At 41.1% G+C, this 20,588-nt stretch overlaps 1 protein-coding gene across 2 annotated transcripts in view; it reads right to left on the bottom strand.

Annotated features, from left to right (window-relative positions):
• The window catches only part of reck (reversion-inducing-cysteine-rich protein with kazal motifs), a 73,430-nt gene extending 53,086 nt beyond the window's left edge, over window positions 1–20,344 (bottom strand). The window contains exons 1-2 of one of the 2 annotated variants that reach the window (XM_028025854.1): window positions 20,117–20,344; window positions 4,725–4,783 (exon numbers count right to left, since the gene is read on the bottom strand). In XM_028025854.1, coding sequence (XP_027881655.1) covers window positions 4,725–4,783; window positions 20,117–20,330 — 273 coding nt within the window. In that variant the 5' untranslated portion in view covers window positions 20,331–20,344. The remainder of the gene's footprint in view (window positions 1–4,724; window positions 4,784–20,116) is intronic. The other variant, XM_028025855.1, reaches the window with a different exon arrangement.
• Window positions 20,345–20,588: the final 244 nt, after the last annotated feature.

The raw sequence follows: 20,588 nt of genomic DNA, 5'->3' as shown, positions 1-20,588 counted from the left end.
TAAGACAGTGATGGATATGAGATCATCTGTCTAAGCAGACAGATGAACCCTATATAAGGTGGGTGCAAAAGAGGAACCGTTCGTTGGATCCTCCGGGCAGCTTCGAGCCAAGATCGAGATGGACAAAGAACTCTGCAGCTGAAGAAGAGCCGGGGCCACGGAGCCGGAGACTGTCCTGCACATGGAGACCAACCCGTCTGGCCCACAATCTGTGGCTTCGAATCGCACTTCTCTCATCGGCTGGGTTCTGACCCCAAAGACAAAGATGAAGACAAAGACAAGGAAGAAGAACTGGTGCCTTTTTTCCTGCCAGCACCAAGTCCTGTGTGACCTCAGCATCCATGCGGAGAGGAGGCTCATCAGACCTGCGGAGATCCTGGCCTTCGCCGATCAACATCTTCCTCCTGCTGCCACACCTTCTTCATCATCAAGCCAGGTCTGGGGTTCGAAACGCCAAACTCCGTCCGTCTCTCTCAAAGGTTCCCTTTTTTAGTTCTCAGTATCAGCAGTAGGGAAAGATAGACTAGATGACTGATTTTACTTATTTGATTATTTCTGCTACTGAATTAAGCTGTACTGACCCTTGCAAAAATGCCTTACTAATAAAATATTTAGCATAAAGAAAATCTAAAAGATGTTGTGGACATTCAGTTAATGAGTCACCTTAAAGTTCTTTGATGGTTGTAAAATAGCTGTGATGTTTGATTCTGGAGAGGAAGAGGTGGAAAATGTTTTTAGGTTGCTGGTAGCCCATATTTAAAACCTCATCCTTGGGACTCGCCCGAGTCACTAAAACCTACCTGGTTCAATAACAAATGCAAGTTGCAAAATAGAGAACGAGCGACCGTTAACAGGTGTGCTCTGTGAAACTAGTTGGCTGTAGGCTGCTCAGTCTGGCTAATTCACAGGGGGAAGAAGGGTGGGACACCTGGATGTAGGCCGTCAGATAACCAGGCGAATCGTTTCTCGAAACCAGCTTAAACAGAGTTTACTTCAATTCTGGACAGGGTAAATCCCAGCAGATTTAGGAAACTCAACGTACCCGTTAGACGGAGAGCTGGTAGCACATCTCCCCTCTCAGAAGAGGAAGTACGAGAGTGAGAGAGTAGAGACAGAAAGGAGGGGGGGGGGTGTTGCGCAACAACAGTGGGTGTCTCACAAACACATGCTTCCCGTTAGCTAAGTACAGCATAACGGCAGTACTGATATAACTTCTACACTTTGAAGCCTGTCTGCTACATAGTCTTACGTTAGCTAAACAGATCAATATGCAATGTGAACTGTATCTGACATACACCAAAGATTTTATTTTGGCAGAAAAGGCTTTGGACTAAACTGTTACTCGTGTTAGCCACTCTAGCACCAAGTACAGTGTATCAGGCCTAGGCACACTCAAACATTTGCCAACAAACCACAGGAATCACCCACTGATTTCAAAAGTAACCTATAAAACGATGAATACCCGACTTACCCAGGCTTGCAAGAACAATAGGGATCAGTGATCTTGTCCACAGATGTAGAGGGTGTGTGGATCTGCCATTTTCCTCATCAAGCGAAAGCATTTTGCTGTGACGTGCACAATGTTGGAGGCATCGCGTGGCTCAAACACCTTGATCTAACCCAAGAAAGTTCCTCTGTCCATTGTAGTAGTTGATATATTGTGAAAATCTGGTAGAAATGATGCACTAATCGAGTAAGAAATACACTGCAAAGAATCAGTCGAAGTGGAAGACGCCATGTTTACATAGAAACAACTCACCGCGAGGCTCTGTTTGTGAGAGTTGCGGCCACTTGGGATTTTCTAGGTCGGTGAGTGGCGGAGCTTGGTAAGGTCCATTGAATAGTGTGGATATCAATGCAGACTTCGTTTATTACCTATTTCTACTGTGTGTGTCCATTGAATGTAAGTAATACTCTTAGTGGTTTAGTTTGGTTTCATAAGTGCCTAAATCCAATGCCTTTGGTATAGTTTGTTCGTATTGTGGAGAGCTAAAAGCTAGCCTTTTAGCATTAAGCCATTGTTGGAAATATTAGTTTAATTATGATTTAATTTAATTATGCTAGTTTTAATGCTAGCTTTAACTTTAGCGCATGTTTAAATATTGGACAGATCATGATTGTATTGAGTAGGCCTCAATTTAGGCTAGTTTTAGACTCATGGTTTAATCAGTAACTTAATCAGTAGAACATTTTTCTACATATTGAATGTGGCTTATGTGCCAGTAAGCTAATACAAGTAAATGGACCAAACTTCACAAAGTGCCGTTGTACAAAGTATTTTAAGTTAATACCTGTCATTGACACATTCTCTCTCTCTCTCACACACACACTAATATATTTGATAATCAAAGAAAGCACTAAAGACACAGTTTTTAACTTTTGCTGTGATTATTTAATTGTTTTGGGGAATTTCTGAATAAAGAGCACAATGTTTTTATTTGATAGAAATGATTCTGATAAATAGTTTTTATATTGACACTGATGAACAGACACACACTTTTACAGTGTTTTATTAAAGTACATATTTACATGGTTCCATAATTTAATGTACATTTAACGTTCCAAGACTACTACTACCACTATGTGACTACTGCAACATACAAGATGGCGGCAACGTAATGTAGGACTCAGCGCTCAATGAGGCGTCTACGTGTTCATGTCTATGATTAGATACAGCTGTTATTCGCAGTTACCATTTCCAGTTGAAATGCCTTATTTCCCTTGCATGTTATTGTGTGCTGCTATTATTAGCAGGGTTGATTATTATTTATGTGTAAATATTATTTACATTCTCATAGTCAGATATTTATCAGCTGCTAGTTTATAATAATTATCTATAATCCATTCCCTAACATTCTTGTATATTCTGTGCATATAGCTCCCATATTTATATTTATACACAATATCTATATCTCTTGCTATAACCCCTTATAGTCCATACATACATAGTCTTGTACATCTGTAAATAAATATTTATATCTCGTAGAGCACTTCTGGATAGATGCAAACTACATCTCGTTGCTTGTACTTGTGACAGTGCAATGACAATAAAGTTGAATTCTAATTCTAATCTTTATGTGCGTTTATTTAATTTGCGCAAATTTTATTTGTGAAAGTATTTACAGGGAAGTACTTATAATTTGTATTTGTTTATCTTACAGAAAACCACACACCCATAGCTCCACACATGCCCTTATTTGTGTGTATGGAGGCATCTCAAGATTTAATTAAGGTCAAGTAAAGCTCAATTCTGGACTCGGACATTCTCTCATTTCACTAACTCACCTAAACATATATATCATCTGTCCTAACCTGACACCCTAAAATGGCATGGATTGTTAATCCATAAACAAATCAGCTTCAGTCTTCAGCACATGCCAGATTCAGCCAGAGGTTATCTCCAGTATTCTACAGGGGTTACATTTAATTTGTAGTCCTCAGGTAGCATAACTACATACCTGACCTTGCTTATTTGAGTGATATCCTAAAACAGTTTTAATAGTTTTTAGTTCTAATAGTAGTGTATTAAAAGAATTGATAAACTATTTTGCATTATAATTAATAAAAACACCCCAAAATAAACCCTGATCACTCTGTCATGATGATGTAAGGTATTATTTAAGATATTTCACCCATTTATTATTGTGCTTTAATATCTTATTTTTTCCTGTTTCTCTGTTGACTTTAGCACCATTCACTCTTTCTTCTTGCTACAACAGATATGAAAGAAAAGCACTTTGAGCAGCTTTTAGTATGAAGGGTACTTTATAAATAAAATTGATTGATTGAAAGGCAATGGACTAGTCTCATTGTACAATAGCTCAGCTTCAGTCAGATTGGATTAGGAGGGTCTGTGAACATCAATTTTTACATCTTAAAAGTAGTTCCGTGTGAATACTTATGTATAAAGTGTCTCTACGCCCCCTCTAAGTCACATACTCCTGTGTTGGCTTTGATTTGACTTTGGTAGGAAAATGCTTCCAACTAGCATTGTCCAATCAGAAGGTTAACTTTTTACGTAGTCTCAAAAATTTTGTCCCGCCAACATCTTCTAGAATTGTCCTGTATTTAGCTTCATCCATCTTCCAGATGATGGGATGAACAGTGTTCTGTAAGATGTTCAAGCTTCTAAAGTTTTGAGCAAGTTAATCTTGCTCAAAACGTTCTTCACAACCTCGTCTCTGACTTGATCTCTCCATAGTCTTATTAAACTCAACATGCTTTGGCTACTACATTCACTAGGCTGTATTTTAGGACTTGATTTTAAATTTTAGCACAGAGATTGCAAAATGTATGTATCATTTACCTTTAACTTTGCAGTTCTACACTGCAAAGTTATAGAATTGAAACTTTGCAGTGCAGTGTTTAAAAAATGGCATTTTAAAATGGCATTTTATCCCAGTCTGTTTTATAAAATGCCATTAAAATACAGTACATGCTGGTGGTAATGTGATGGGCCAATGAACTGAGTAGTGGGCCAGGGTGTACATACCCATGCTGATGTCAGTGTTTCTCAATTCTGGTCCTCAGGGACCACTGCCCTGCATGTCTTGGGTGTGTCTCTGTTCCAAAACACCTGATTCAAATAATTGCATAACCTCTCTGCACGCCATTAAGTACTGGAGAAGCCTGTTAGAAGGGAAACTCTTAAAGCATGCGGGGCAGTGGTCCTGAGGACCGGAAATAAGAAACACTGTTCTGTGTGCATGAAGGCCTGTTCATACCTGGTCACAAGCTTCTTTACAGGGTGATAACTCAGCAGCATATTGGCAGCAGGAGGGATCTGTAGGGAAACACACACAAAGTTAGCAGAAATGTCACCATTAGAACACTAGCATTGGTGAAGGCAATTATCTCTGAAATGTTAAATATATGTTAAAGATAGAATATGTTTAACTGGCCTCTGGTAGAAAGTCCTGAAATGGTACCCTGGTTTGCTCGCAAGATTTATTTTGTCTAGACTTTCAGATATTTAAAAATTATATATTTCATTGGGTGGCATTTAAGCATATTTCTCTCCCTTTCTTATTCCTTTGCAGCTTGCTTTGTAGAGTTGTGTTCAGCATGTTAAATGCTGTTATTAAAAGTAATAATATTTGTCACAGTATTGTTCTGCATTAGATCATATTTAACCTTTGTGAAGGTTTTTCTGTGTTCAACCAGTAATATCAACAAGGTATTATGTGGAATGTGTCAATGGCCCACCTTAAAGATTGAATCCAACATATTATTAGAACCCTGCTCCGATTTCCTCTATAAGCCCATTAAAGCTGAAGCTGCTACCCCCCACAACCCGACCCTGGATAAAGCGGATAGGATGAATGGAGCCCATTAAATAGCTTCATTAAAGATTGAAACTCAAAGTTCCAAAACTATAAAAGACATACCTTCAAGAATAATCCCACAACATCAAATTACGTTTCAAAAATATATATTTATTGTCAACAGACAAAAATCCAATAAGATAATAGAACAGCAAGCAGTTATCAACAGGTTCCAAGCCTTACCCAGCAAGTTCAACCCCGCCCCCAAATCATACACAATCTTCTCCCTTTGCCCTGTCAGCCCAGGCTTATCATTACAATGAATTCAGCCTTGATGCAGTAGTGTACAAACAAATTCACCCCTGGACCCTCCCCTGCCCCAGAAGGGGAGAATCCATATCATGCCATCATACAGCAAGCAGATGAATACAGATAAGTTTCTCCACGAGATGCATTGGTTCAGATCAGTCGTAATACTTAAATTAGATGGTATTGATTGATTTAGTTACCTCTGAACTGTTCTCTGTGTGTAAAGATGAAAATATCTGCGCATCTGCACCAAGTAGCCAGGTGTTTGTATTGTAATCCACTAGAATAACAAATAGCTTTAAAATTTTTCAGTCACAATTGTTTTTTAAAAAATGGTCAAAGACAAGAAGTAGTCCGTTAACACGACCCCCTATTCTGACAACCCAACTGCCATTAGCAACTTAAATTACCAATCAGTGGTTAGTGCTCCTAGCATTCCCTAAACAATTGTCTTCAAATACATTCCTTAGAAAATTTCACCTGAATTTAAGACTTCTAAAAGACTACCAACATTTCCAAATCCAGCATGTCTCATGACAAGGGGAGAAAGCCCAAAATAATAAAAGAGAAACAATATTCTGTTCAGGTTTTCTGTGATACACAGACATTTAACTCTGTCACTTACTCACAGACTCAGTGAAATGCATACAGATAATAGATTTTTTCTATAACGTCTTATGTCCTCTTAAACACATTGCTTTACTGAAAATGCTTAATTAAAAGTTTTTCTTCATTCAGTAAAAGCATCCACAGGAAAGTGTTGTTACATTGCTAAGATATGGGGGATTTACTTTCGCATCAAATGAACAGCTGTAAATCTGCCAGTTCAGGTGACGTATTAGTGGATGTCTACAGAAAATATTTAATTTTTCTATAATGTTCTTGTTATTGAAAACTCATATCATGTCATGAATCTGAAGCTACAATACCCCAAATTACCAAAAGTCAGAAATTGAAACTTCCTGATGCAGCAGCCATCAGAGATTCTCTATACAAGCATCAAACTGAGTATAAACTAATAACAGTATTTTAAAGTCTATTCTCTCAGTGGAAGGACTTTAAATCTGGGGTGATGTGTTTTATCTTCCTGGTTGTAGTCGGAACTCCAGCAGCAGCATTCTGGATCAGCTGCAGCTGGAGGATTGATTTTTTAGGCAGAGCTCTGAATACAATGTTGCAGTAATCAATGCGACTAAAGATAAATGCTAGTTTCTCTAGATCTTGCTGAGACATTAGTCCTCTATTCATGGAGATGTTCTTCAAGCGATAGAAGGCTGACTTTGTAACTGTCTTAATGTGGCTATGAAAGTTCAGGTCAGAGTTCATCACTATACCCAAGTTTTAGGCCTGATCGCTAGTTTCTAGCTCTAATAACTGAAGCTGTGCATTGACTCTAGATAGTTCCTCCTTAGGTCCAAAGATAATAACTTCATTTTGTTTGGATGGTTTCAGAGTCACCTAATGACATCATAATGTAGCGCTGTGTATCATCTGCATAGTTAATCTTATTTCCTGAGCTAGTGGGTGCAAATAGATTTTGGATTAGAGGGGTCCTAGGATTGAAATTTTGGGGTACTCCACATGGGACTTCTGTCCACTCTGATGAGAAGTTTCCTATTGAAACAAAGAAATCCCTGTTTTTTATGTAAGATTCAAGCCAACTGATTACTGAACCAGAGAGTCTGACCCAACTCTCCAGTCATTTCAGTAAAATGCCATGAACAACACTGAGGTCCAACAGAACCAGCACTGTGGTAGTCTTACCTCAAGGACCCACTTTTCTTTACAATACTGCTTTAGTTTCTTAAGGTTTGAAAACATTTATCTCTGCACAGCTTCCTCGATGTCCAACCTAGAATATACATCAAAATGAGCTATAGACTTTGACTTGACCATTGAAAAACCTTTATTCTCTATTCCAGCCTTTAAGTTATAGATTTGCCAGTTTTTGGGATTATTGCCCTAGTAATGACCCTATTTTCTGAAAAGATGGCATCACATTTGACTGGAGGACATTATGTTCTAATGAGGAATTCATGGTTAACTTGAGCTCAAAACTTTGCCCCCTAACTAAGCTTTGCCCTCTGCTAAGGTGGAAAAAAATAGTCTTTTAAGATAGCTACAAATACTTTATAGGTACCGTTTTAAGATGTCAAAGTCAGTGTCAATGCTGGTGAAACAGTTTAATGCTGGACTAGATCATCATTCACTGACCACAATGTAAACATCCACGACTTATTTCACACACACACCTGCGGTTTATGCATACATCCATAGATACACACAGATGGAGCATAGACAACTCATTGGTTGTCTCATAGGCCTGCAATAACAGGTAACATCTTATACCCTGAAGGAAACTTCCTAATTTTACTAACATTTTTCTTAAATTAGATTTTCTTATTGAGGAATATACTTTTGATTACAAAAGCATAAAAGATATGGTAAAGAATATTTGCTATTGTCCATACACCTATTTGGTGATGATGTAGCCCATTAAAATAGATGTTATTTTTACTGGGTTTATGTATTTTTATAACATTTACCAATGCTGACAAAATAAAGTGTATAAGGTCAATGACAAACGTTAGCCATTGTGTAAAATTTGAAACCTCAATACAGGCCACGCCTCCAGGAAGCAACTGTTTCTCAACAGCAGAGAGCCCAGAATCTCTGAATGAAGCAAACCATCGTCCAGAGATGGATGATGAGGGACTGTTTTTTTACTAAAGATATTCTGATCAGATATTAATGTCTGTATCCGTCCCGATATTGAAAAAAAATTCTAGATCAGCTACTGGTGAAAATGCGCCTGATCCATAAGGGCCGATCCATTCAATCTAATTTAATGCTTTGTGCTCTGAGCAAGTGTTATTGCTGGTGGCACACCACCACACAAAATGAAAGCCCCACACCTTCATAATTAAGTTTTTATTATTATTATTATTTATGTTAAATCATGTGAAATATGCAGCCTATTGTGCACTTATACTAGTCATAATCAGAGTTTGAAATTAATTTAAACGTCATAAAATGTTAAATTTTACTTTATTTCAAAACCAACACCAGGTACAGTAGATCGTCTAGCTGAGCCATTTCAAGGGAAAACCTAGAGCTGATTATTATACTGGGCTTTATCGACTTTTCACATGCTTTATTTTGGTCTTGGACAATAAGTTGCGAGTTTGAAGTAAGCACATGGCTCAAAAACATCTCCAACACATCACTCAATCCACACTGGTAACAGGAGTTACAAAAAAAGATACTTCAGTGATGACAACATCATCCACCATAAAGGTGTCGTTGGAAAGAAAACAATGCCAAGATTACTTCTATGGTTGCGGGAATTTATGTCTGGAGGAATATTTTCCAGTTTCTTGGGGTGAGTTGCATAACACAGTGTGTCACTGGCCTGGCCTGAGCCTGTGGCTAAGCTGAGTGCCAAAAGTTGGTGACGAGGTAGTGTGCGCTGCGCTGCATATCTTCAAATAAAATCTGTAACACCTTAAAATGAATGGATTATTTACATCTTGACTTACTTCGGGCTGAAAACCCGTCTCAGATATCTGTATCAGTTTCGAAGGTGAAAAAAGTTGATCCCTAGTTGTTGTTTTTTTAAAGGTTTTTTTGGCTCTAGTGGCCTTTATTTTAAAGTGGTCAGAGATGAAAGTGGGTAATGAGAGAGAGAAAACACATGCGACAAAGGTCACCAGGCCAGGACTCAAATCTGTGACAGCAACATCCAGGACTAAGGCCTCGTTACGTGGCGCCACCACAGCATCCAGCCTACCTAGTTATTACCAGGCTACCACTTCTATAGACTTACTGTAAAAAGAGCATGAGCTCATCAAGGTTTTATAAACAATATCTGATTAACCCACTGAGCTACAAAGCCGTTTTTCTGCAACAGTATAGATTGCATGTGAGCAGATCAATCTTTAGCTCTTAGTCTACCTTAGAAATTACACTCAGATTATCTTTAGCCTGCAGTGCTGATGTTAAGAGAGAGGTAAGGAATGACATGTTGATTAAATAAAAACTGTGATATGTACAAAGAGCACAGAGGCTGTTACCAGACCCTGGAATTCTTCTCAACAACTGCAAACACTGGGGGTAGAGTTTAATGCAAAGAGGTCAGAGTTCATTTCCTGGGTACTGATCAAGTGACATTTGGTATAAAGATCAGCTTTGTAAAATGTCATGTAAGAAATTCAGGTTTTATAGGCAGTTTCCTTCAGACACTGCTAGGTCTGGTCCTTGAAAAGAGCACAGTAGTTAGAGGAATTAGGTTGAGCTCATAAGCAGATGTGACTGGGACTCCTGCCCAACAGACCCGATCAGCATGAACTGACAGGATGTTTTATATTTAGTAACACAAACAGCAAACAATGAAACACATCTTTCTATGAAGTTTTTAAAGTTTTTGGTTATTTTTTTCAGTTTTTGCTGTTATGTCCTACTGGGAAATTTTGGCTGTCATGTGATAAATTCTTATTTTTGAGGACTGAACTGAATCTGAGATATTTCACTGATGTTTAACCTTATTACCAAATAATAACATAAAAAACTAAAGTGTGGGAGCTCTGCTGCCCCACATGAAGAGGAGCCTGTTGAGGTGGCTGAGTGTCTAGCTGGGATGCTTCCTGAACCTCCCTGGTGAGGTTGTTCAGGAACCTCCCACTCAGGTGAGACCTAGAGGAAGATCAGGACACACTGCATGCTAGCTGGGCTGATAATGCCAGGGTTAGTGTCTCTAACCCTGGTCCTCTGGACCCGCTATCCTGCATGTTTTTTCCTGCTGCTGGATATCTGGTTTAAATGACTGGGTGATTAACAGGCTTCTGCAGCCATTGGAGGCATGCAGGATGCAATGGTAGAATTTGAATCAGCTGGGCTGGAGGGGGAACAAGTAGAACATTAGAACATGCAGGATGGTGGGTCCAGGGCTGAAGACCTATGCTTTACTACATCCCAAGCAGGGCCGCCTTCATCCGTACCTCACCCAGACCTTATTAGATCTGAAGACATGCTGACCAAAAGAAAAGAAAAAGCCCCACACACATCTATCCATATTCTGTAGTATAAAGAAACAACAAAGAGGAAGAAGACAATAAGCTACAGCATGCCAGCCAGGCCAGCTGGCCCACTTCTAATACCACAACTTCATGGTCACCACTCTCGCTGTTCCAGCTCTTTTTTAGTCCACATGCAGTTCGTTCTCTCATTGACAACAGCAATGCATCATAATTTTCACTAGTCTTGTGAGTGTGTGTAATATCCCTTCCCCAGTTTGATAACATAGGTTTATTTTGAAGCCATGTAGTAGCCACCATACTTCAGCAACCCTGAGGAAGATGAGGATAATGGGAGAAAGACAAACACAGCAGACTATGAGAGGCCCATGTACACAGAGATGGTGACTGGCTGCCAGGGCCACTTCAACCTGCTATTTCTCAAGTGGATGGACACATGAAGTGACCAGGAGTTGCCAGGAAGCTGATATCAGATAAGCAGTTACTTCAGGAGGTGTGGGGTTCCTCTGCGCCTCACTTAAAAGAGCTGCTTGAGGGAGTGGCATGGTAATGTAAATATGTAAATAAAGTTGCAATGTGTTCTAAACAATTGTAAATTTTAACTGTTTTCACAGTGAGGATGCTCAGGGTGGTCCATAGACTTCTTCAACTAAAACTATATGCTTCTCTCTTCACTTTTTTTGCATGAATCTTACTACAGTAGGTTGCCAGATCCTGTAACTGTTGCTTGCTAGATGTTTTGGATAGCAACTGCATGCTTTTAAAGGGACATTCACATCACAAGCTACTTTTTTGGGTGGAAATTATTTCTTAATTTTCTGCGGTGTGCTGTATTCATTTCATCTCATTAAGTAACATGACAGTAGGTATTTAATCCTTCTAGAGTATATTCTACAGTCTTACCTTTATTTTGACATCAAAACAATCCAAATAAATCTTGTAGATATTTTCACTTCATTCTGGAAATGTCATTTTTGATTATATTTCTCAAAATGTGTTAGGCATTAAGGGACTAAGTTGTATTTCTGTTCTAGATGAAGCTGCTAAAAGAGCTACTGCTTCTATTAACTATTCTCTGGGAACTCCTGGACCAGCACTGCTGAGGTTTTTTAGATGTTGTCATGGCAGAAAGCCTCTCATTCTGAGTCAGGTTCAGCTGGAGGTTTCCTCTTCCAGCTTCACATCATGTAGATTCAGTAAGTTAACAACTCAATACAATCAGCCACAAAAAATTACTAATTGACATAACAAACCGAAATTAAGTGAAGTGCCATAAAACTATGATCAGACTGGAATTTATGCAGCTGAATTTGAATCTGCTGAGTGCCTATATTATTAGATTGAACTGACTCTAATAATAGATTAGATTCTAGTTGGATTTCTTTGTCTTGTAATGTAAATGACAAATGTAAACGAGTAAACAATTGTTTTGAACCTGAACTATATAAATAATCAAATCTGAACTGAAAAACAGAGAAGATGGAGAAGGTTTGTAAGGAACACTCTACAGGAATACTGCTTCCACAGAATTTAAGACAGAAAGCAGCTTAGTGTAGCTTATTAGATAAGTTGACTGATTATCACTGAGGATTTTTGGAAGTTTGCTGTTTTGCAGATGTGATTGAGAAGCTACTTTCTATCAATTCAGGAAGGGTTATGTTACCATTAGCAAAAAAAATGAAGTTCTCAATTCTGCAGAGAGAATGATTATTCATGGTGGGAAAGATTTTAAGTGGTCATTTTTCCCATTAATGCACATCCCAGCAAACTGTTCATTCTCTGGAAATGCTCCAACAACTAACAACCCCCCCAAAAAACCTCACTTTTGCATGTTTAATATTAAAGCTCTTGTCACAACAAGAAGTCTAATGAAATCTGACTTGTTTGAAAGCGCTGCCAGAAGCAAACCTCTCTCTGTAAGAACAGAGAGAGGTTCTTACAGAACAGCTGCACACTGTAGATGTGAAGAGCTGGATCAGAGTGGAAGCTGTCTAGAACAGATGAGGCCAAAGTAGAAATGTTTGTAATAATAACCAGCATGTTTGAGAAGGACTAAGCAAAGTATACAAGTGCAAAGATTTTATAGACAGGCATAGTATGCAGACTTCATAATCTGCACTCTTTTGGTTGAATGCAGTATTTATTTCCACTTTGGCTTTATGTTGTTTAGTTTTTATTCAAGTATATTTTTTTGTAAATGGAGACTAAGAATCCCCTGGATGGGTCACCCAAGGCAGACAGGTCCTAGGTGAGGGACCAGACAAAGCGCAGCCCGAAGACCCCAATGATGAGAAATAATGTTGGACTTTGTGCTCCCTCGCCCGGACGCGGGTCACCGGGGCCCCACTCTGGAGCCAGGCCTGGAGGGGGGGCATGATGGCGAGCGCCTGGTGGCCGGGTTTTTTCCCATGGAGCCCAGCCGGGCTTAGCCTGAAGAGGAAACATGGGCCCCCCCCTCCCATGGGCCCACCACCCGTGAGAGGGGCCAAAGGAGTCGGGTGCATTGTGTGATGGGTGGCGGCCAAGGGAGGGGACCCTGGCGGTCCGATCCTTGGCTGCAGAAGCTGGCTCTTGGGATGTGGAATGTCACCTCTCTAGTGGGGAAGGAGCCGGAGCTAGTGTGTGAGGTCAAGAGGTTTCGGCTAGAAATAGTCGGCCACACCTCGACGCATGGCTCTGGTTCTGGAACCAGTCTCCTTGAGAGGGGCTATACATACTTCCACTCTGGAGTTGCCCAAGGTGAGAGGCGTCGGGCAGGAGCGGGCATACTTGTTGCTCCCCATCTCGGCGCTTGTACATTGGGGTTTACCCCGGTGAACGAGAGGGTAGCCTCCCTCCACCTACGGGTGGGGGGACGGGTCCTGACTGTTGTTTGTGCTTACGGGCCGAACGACAGTTCAGATTACCCACCCTTCTTGGAGTCCTTAGAGGGGGTACGGGAGAGTGCTCCTACTGGGGACTCCCTTGTTCTGCTGGGGGACTTCAACGCTCACGTGGGCAATGACAGTGAGACATGGAGGGGCGTGGTTGGGAGGAACGGCCCCCCCAATCTGAACTCAAGCGGTGTTCTGTTGTTGGACGTCTGTGCTCGTCATGGATTGTCGATAATGAACACAATGTTCAAGCATAAGAGTGTCCATATGTGCACTTGGCACCAGGACATCCTAGGCCGCAGTTCGATGATCGACTTTGTCATCGTTTCATCGGATCTGCGGCCGTATGTCTTGGACACTTGGGTGAAGAGAGGTGCGGAGCTGTCCACTGACCACTAACTGGTGGTGAGTTGGGTCCGGCAGTGGGGGAAGAAGCCGGTCAGACCTGGCAGGCCCAAATGTGTTGTGAGGGTCTGCTGGGAACGTCTGGCTGAATCCCCTGTGAGGCGGGGCTTTAACTCCCATCTCCGACAAATCTTCGAACACGTCCCGGGGGAGGTGGGGGACATGGAGTCTGAGTGGATCATGTTCCGTGCCTCCATTGTCGAGGCGGCTGATCGGAGCTGTGGCCGCAAGGTTGTCGGTGCCTGTCATGGCTGCAACCCTCAAACCCGTTGGTGGACACCTTCGGTGAGGGTTTCCATCAGGCTGAAGAAGGAGTCCTATCGGGCCTTTTTGGCCTGTGGGACTCGGGAAGCAGCTGATGGGTACCGGCAGGTGAAGCGGCATGTGGCTCAGGTGGTTGCTGAGGCAAAAACTCGGGCGTGGGAGGAGTTTGGAGAGGCCATGGAGAAAGACTTCCGTATGGCTTCAAGGCGATTCTGGTCCACCATCCGGCATCTCAGGGGGGGGAAGCAGTACGGCACCAACACTGTTTATAGTGGGGATGGTGTGCTGCTGACCTCTACTCAGGACATTGTGGGCCGGTGGGCAGAATACTTTGAAGACCTCCTCAATCCCACCAACATGCCTTCCATTGAGAAAGCTGAGCCTGGGGACTCTGGGTTGGGCTCTCCAATCTCTGGGGATGAGGTCGCCGAGGTGGTTAAAAAGCTCCTCGGTGGCAAGGCCCCAGGGTGGATGAAATCCGCCCCAAGTTCCTTAAGGCTCTGGATGTTGTAGGGTTGTGTTGGCTGACGCGACTCTGCAATATCGCATGGACATCGGGGGCTGTTCCCCTGGATTGGCAGACTGGGGTGGTGGTTCCACTGTTCAAAAAGGGGGACCGGAGGGTGTGCTCCAATTATAGGGGGGGTTACACTCTTAAGTCTCCCTGGCAAGGTCTATTCAGGGGTCCTGGAGAGGAGGGTCCGTCGGATAGTCGAACCTCAGATTCAGGAAGAGCAGTGTGGTTTTCGTCCTGGTCGTGGAACACTGGACAAGCTCTACACCCTCGGCTGGGTCCTGGAGGGTACATGGGAGTTCGCCCAACCGATCCACATGTGTTTTGTGGACTTGGAGAAGGCATTTGTCCGTGTCCCTCGGGGAGCCCTGTGGGGAGTTCTCCGGGAGTATGGGGTACCGGGCCTTTTGATCAGGGCTGTCAGGTCCCTGTATGACCGGTGTCAGAACCTGGTCTGCATTGCTGTTGAGGATCACAAAGTCTGATCAGGATGCCTCCTGGACACCTCCCTGGTGAGGTGTTCCGGGCACGTCCCACCGGGAGGTGGCCCCGGGGAAGACCCAGGACACGCTGGAGGGACTATGTCTCTCGGCTGGCCTGGGAACGCCTCGGGATTCCCCCGGAAGAGCTGGAAGAAGTGGCCGGGAAGAGGGAAGTCTGGGCCTCCCTTCTGAAGCTGCTACCCCCGCAACCCGACCCCGGATAAGCAGAAGAAGATGGATGGATGGATGGATGGAGACTGAGAATCCATTTTATTTTTGTTTTTGGTTGTTTTGTTTAGTTTGTTTATCAGTTCTCGTGTTAAGTGTTCTTTTGAAAATAAATTGTATCTATCTTTGGCAGGAAATCGCATGCATTATTACGTCATTTCCATTAAATCAGTGCAAAAAGGTCTTCAAACAATATTATCGTTTATCGCAATAATTTTTGAGACAATTAATCGCACAGCCAAATTTGTTATCGTGACAGGCCTACGTGTAACAGCACATGCATCGATTCATTCATGTTGAATCAGTCAGTAACAATAAGCCAACAGAGTTTTACGCCAATTCTATTTATTTTACATTTAAGGTAACAAAGTCTTAGAATATTTACTAGAAGAACAGTTTAGATGTGTCTTTGAGACTAAAGTTTGTCATAATATTAATTTTGTGTCATTTATGGCAACTTGGAACTTTGAACTAAAGTGTTTGAGTCTAAAATTGGCTGTAGGAAACAATGCGTCATTTCACTTCAAACAATAATGGACAGTGTATGCTTACAATGTGTATCATGGACATATACAGTGATGTCCAGATTGTGTTGAGGCTTGTGTGTTGGGTTTATCGGTGCTTCCAGCTGTTGAGGCTTGTGTTAAAACAGAGAGACGTGACATTTGAAGCTTATTGTTTTTGGTGAGATGTCCTATGAAAATCATGATTGTTTTTGTCTCAATGGCTGGAGACAGGGACACACACAGGAGAAAACAGGAACACTGACTGCAAAATATCACTGCCCAAGAGGCTCATCTTGTCAGAACAGTGTTGGCCTAAAACTTCCCTCTCAGTTTCAGTCACTCAGCAGTGGTCAGCACTGAAATGAAAGCCTTTTGGAAAACCCTTCCAGTTATCCTGATCTGAAGGTGTTAATGAACCTGTGCAGAAAAGTTGTTCATAGGATCAGGAAGCCTGATAGTGGGTGCAGAACAGCCTCTTTATGGGATGATGTGTGTGATCGCTGATTTATCATTAAGGTAAGCAGGTGATTATGTTATTGTCGGCCTGCTTAAGGGAAATAAAAGTAGCATGTGCACATTATTGAGGATTTTGTTCAATGGAGCAAGGACTCTTTCCTCAAACTAAACAAAAGAGACAATCGATTTTAGGAGGCACAAAGTCACTTTAATCAAAGGTTTAGAGAGGTCAAGCTTACAAATATCTTGGGACAGTCATAGATGATAACTAAACTTTTAACCAAGTGTTGTGTTCCAGTTCCCTTGGAAATGTTTCCTTCCTAATGTGAGGCTGTGCTATGAGGAGACTTCTGATTGAATGTGGCTGATCTCTAAGTAACAGCCCATCGGTCAAAGTGCCAATGGCACAATGAAAGTCAGCCTTTCAGGATGAAACAAATTACTTCTACTCATATGACATTTAGATACATGATATTTTTGGTTCTACTTGTGAAAGACAATGTGAAGATCAAACTATTACGCTGTTATTGTGAAATATTTAAGAAAACAAAATTTTGGAATTTGACTGCTAGTGAGTTCAAGATTTGCTCCACCCAGCTGTAGCCCAAACCCTCAGCTGTGTATTCCACACTTTAATCGTGTGCTCACCACACTATAATTAGGTTTGTGGGACTCTGGGCCCGTCTGCTCACAGTGGACATGGAGAGCTAAGAGCTGCTGCTCTCTCCCTCCTCATCCCCTTCTGCTCTGCACAGCCAAATAGGTTCCAGATGCATTCTCTCCCTGCTAGCCTCAAGAAGCCGACTGCGCCATGAAAGGAACTAAAAACAAAACGCTCTACACAAGTCCTCCATAGGCTAAACGTGTGGAATTTCAGCATAAAATGGAGGAAAAATGGGATAATGTGCTTCTACTTTCTAAAGAAAAAAAGTGCTCATATTTTCTTATGGAGGATGTTTAATAATCTAGAGAAAATATATTTTTTGCTTCTTTATGAGTAATAAAAAGGCTCTTAGAGACAACATGCAGCACAAATGAAGATCTAAGAGTTTTGCTTCTTTCATGTCTGGGACAGATGTGTGAGGGAGAAAAAAACACAGGCTGAACAAAGTTATACTTAATCAGAGCAAATCCACATCCTGCGCCCATGTGCACTGAACTTCAAAGACCGCCCGACCAGTGTTAGAGCAGTTTTTAACACTGCACAGGCCCGCTGGATAGAACGTCAGCGAGAGAGGCGGTGGAACACAAAGGAAGCTGTCAGCAGCTGGACGTCTCCTGAAGAGACGCCTGGACAAACAAAAATGGCTCAAAAATCCAACAATAGAGAACAACCGAGCAACTCCAGGCTGACTCTGCCAACAAACAAGTGAAAACCAAATCATCAGCTGTTGTTTTACTGCCCTCTTGGTAGGCACATCTGTTTGGTTTAAATAGATAGCATGCCTAATGAATTCATTAGCACACAGAAAAGCTATTCTCTTTGCTTTCTGACTTCAAAACCTAGATTTCACTGAATGTCTGGGCTCCAGTTCTTTTCCTTAAAAAAAATAAAATAAAATTTTGAAAAAACCAGCGTTCTTTTTCCTACAATATGTTGAGCTTCTGAGAATTTCTGCTGATCATTTGAAAGAAACTTACCCAAACCACACCAGGGGTTCAGTGCTTGGTTCAACAAGCTGTCTGAAAATTAGGAGAAATAATTTACAAACAGCCAAATAGTGAAAGTGTGCTTCCAAGTAAGAAAATGACCAGTATCAAGTAATGCCAATGTTTTAAAAGGTTAGCTGCAATCTGATTACATTTTTAAAGCTTTCTGCTGTCCTTGCGGTGGGCCTCAGGGCTCCCATCTCCTCCAGATCTGCTCACACCTGCTACTGAACATTTACATAGAGAAACTTTTTACAAATGAGATTATTATAGTATTAAATATCTCGTGGCCCATATGTAGTGAGCACATGCTCAATAACATAAAGATTCCATGAGAATGTTATGAATAATATTTTAATTTCAGGATTTAACTTCAGTGTTTGAAAAGAATGCAAACTTAATGTTTGTTCATTTCAAGACAAAATATTCTCTGTCACTGTTTTAGTGATGACAGTTATTCTACAGTAACAATAAACATGACCATTTTTATCAAAATGAAAGATTATTGCAAGTCAATTGACTGACATCTTTTACAATCCCTAACAGACATATCATTTGTCAAAGATTGTGTGTCAAATATTTCAATCTACAACTTTAATTCTGGACATTAAGCCTTGTTTTTTATCTGTTCTTAGGTTTAACTTATGACTGCCTCTGAGATGTGTTTCTTGGTATGACTGAACAACTCTTAGATTTCTACAGATTAAATTTATTGTTTTTACATAAAATGCACTAGAAAAATTGCTGAGAATTTTATTTAGATTTTGATTCAGAAACGCTCAAATGCAGTTGTGGTTCTTTAAGAAGTTACGGAATGGCCCTTTACTAATGCTGCGGGTCGGATGGTAACTTAATGCCCATTTTTCAATTTAATCGCGTTTCCGGACTGCTTTTACTGAGACTCCGCATCTAATCTAACCTCCAAGCATTCACACACTGCAACACAGACTTCTATTGGAATTGTTTGCTCCTTTATCCCTTCAAATTCAGTGTTGCTTCTCTGGAGCGGAATGCAGACCTAATAACGGTCTGAGCTCTACAAAAACACTGTCAGTAGCGCTGAAAGAGAGCAGAGAGGCCCCTTTACTTTCACTCCTAGTTACAAACTATAAAAAGTTACAAACACGGTTACAAGTTTTTCCCGAAAGTTGTTTTGCCAATTATCCAGTCTAAGTACCAGACAATGTGGTGGGCGGTGCGTACGCAGTGGAACGTAACCCTACGTCACTTAAAGAGCTATTTCACCGTTTCCCACAAATCTTAACATTTAATCAGCTCTGGAAAACGCAGTAATACTGAGAACATTAAAATCTTTGGTGAATTATCCACTGATTACAAGCTCTTTAAGACACCGTTTGTGATTCCTCCAGCCTTCATTCTATTTGTGAAAACACAAAAGAGCTACATTTATAATTTTGACGCATGTTAATGCTTAAATTAGACAAACCTTTCGAAATGAGAATAAAGGTTTTTGTGTTTTTTAGAGTTTTTGAAGGAAAGCTTTTTTTCAAAGATCATCAGGAGTTAGAATGTGTTTTAGATAAAGTTAAGCAAATATTCTATATGTAAATTAAGATTTTTGTTGAATCACAAACTGAATAAAGGCTCTACAAAGCAATGTGTATATTTAAGAATATCTGTGCTGGAGAATATTTCTGTTCAAGTTTGGCTTATTACAATACAACTTTTATGATGACCTCCTGAAAAGCAGACGGAAGTCTCCGTTAATATCACCCTAATTATAGATCCCCAGATCATAACGTGTATTAATCCACGAGAGACAAGAGTCCAAATGTTCTTTAAAGATAGAGAAATACGGAAGCGCAGAATCCGAAGCTGTGAATCAGATGCCAACTTCAGCGTCTTTAACCTCAAACTTAAATCAAAAAAGATTTACAGTCAATTCCAACTATAACTGCACAGCTCACCAAGGCCCATAGCGGCATTAAACGGTAAGGTCACAAACGGAGTTTTGGTTGGCTTTAGGAAAGGAAATATAGCTACCACTGGACTAACAAACCAGTCCGAAGCAGTGAAGCAGTCATGTTTCTCTAAGCAGACCCAGAAAAGACTAAACAGAACCAGTGGATGAAGTTCGGGAAGTTTCAGATCGAAATCAGGGGCAGACTCACCCTGAGCTCGCAGCAGCTGACAGTATAAGTTGACGGCGAGGAGAAAGATGCTTATCGGGAAACACACACGCATCTTATTAAAATCCCAAAGAACATCGTGAAGAAGAAGAGCCAGGAAAAAGTTGCGGTGCTGTAACATGCCACTTCTTGGATCCCCGTTAACTCTCTCTTTATTTCCACTGCCCTCTATACAGGCAGGGAGCGAACAGAGCATGCGCGGAACGGAGAAGTGGCCGGTTTCAGGAGATTAGAACTGGATCCGAAAAACAATCCAGTTCGAAACAAAACTGGCATAATCGGTGTGATTCCCCCCCAATGCTAAATAAATAGTTATTCTGCTTTGTTTTAAATTTTATCCTTGCAAGCTGGAGTAAAAAGCCACTCAGGAAAGCTTCACAGCATAAAGTCCAGTCTTTATCTCTACTTCCAGTTGTTTTTAACACGTTTCAGGATTTATGTAGTTCCACACACT

The sequence above is a fragment of the Xiphophorus couchianus genome, chromosome 8, assembly GCF_001444195.1.
Source record: "Xiphophorus couchianus chromosome 8, X_couchianus-1.0, whole genome shotgun sequence".
NCBI lineage: Eukaryota > Metazoa > Chordata > Actinopteri > Cyprinodontiformes > Poeciliidae > Xiphophorus > Xiphophorus couchianus.
The sequence above is the reverse complement of the archived record's forward strand: the minus strand, read 5'-3'. Positions and strand labels throughout refer to the sequence as shown.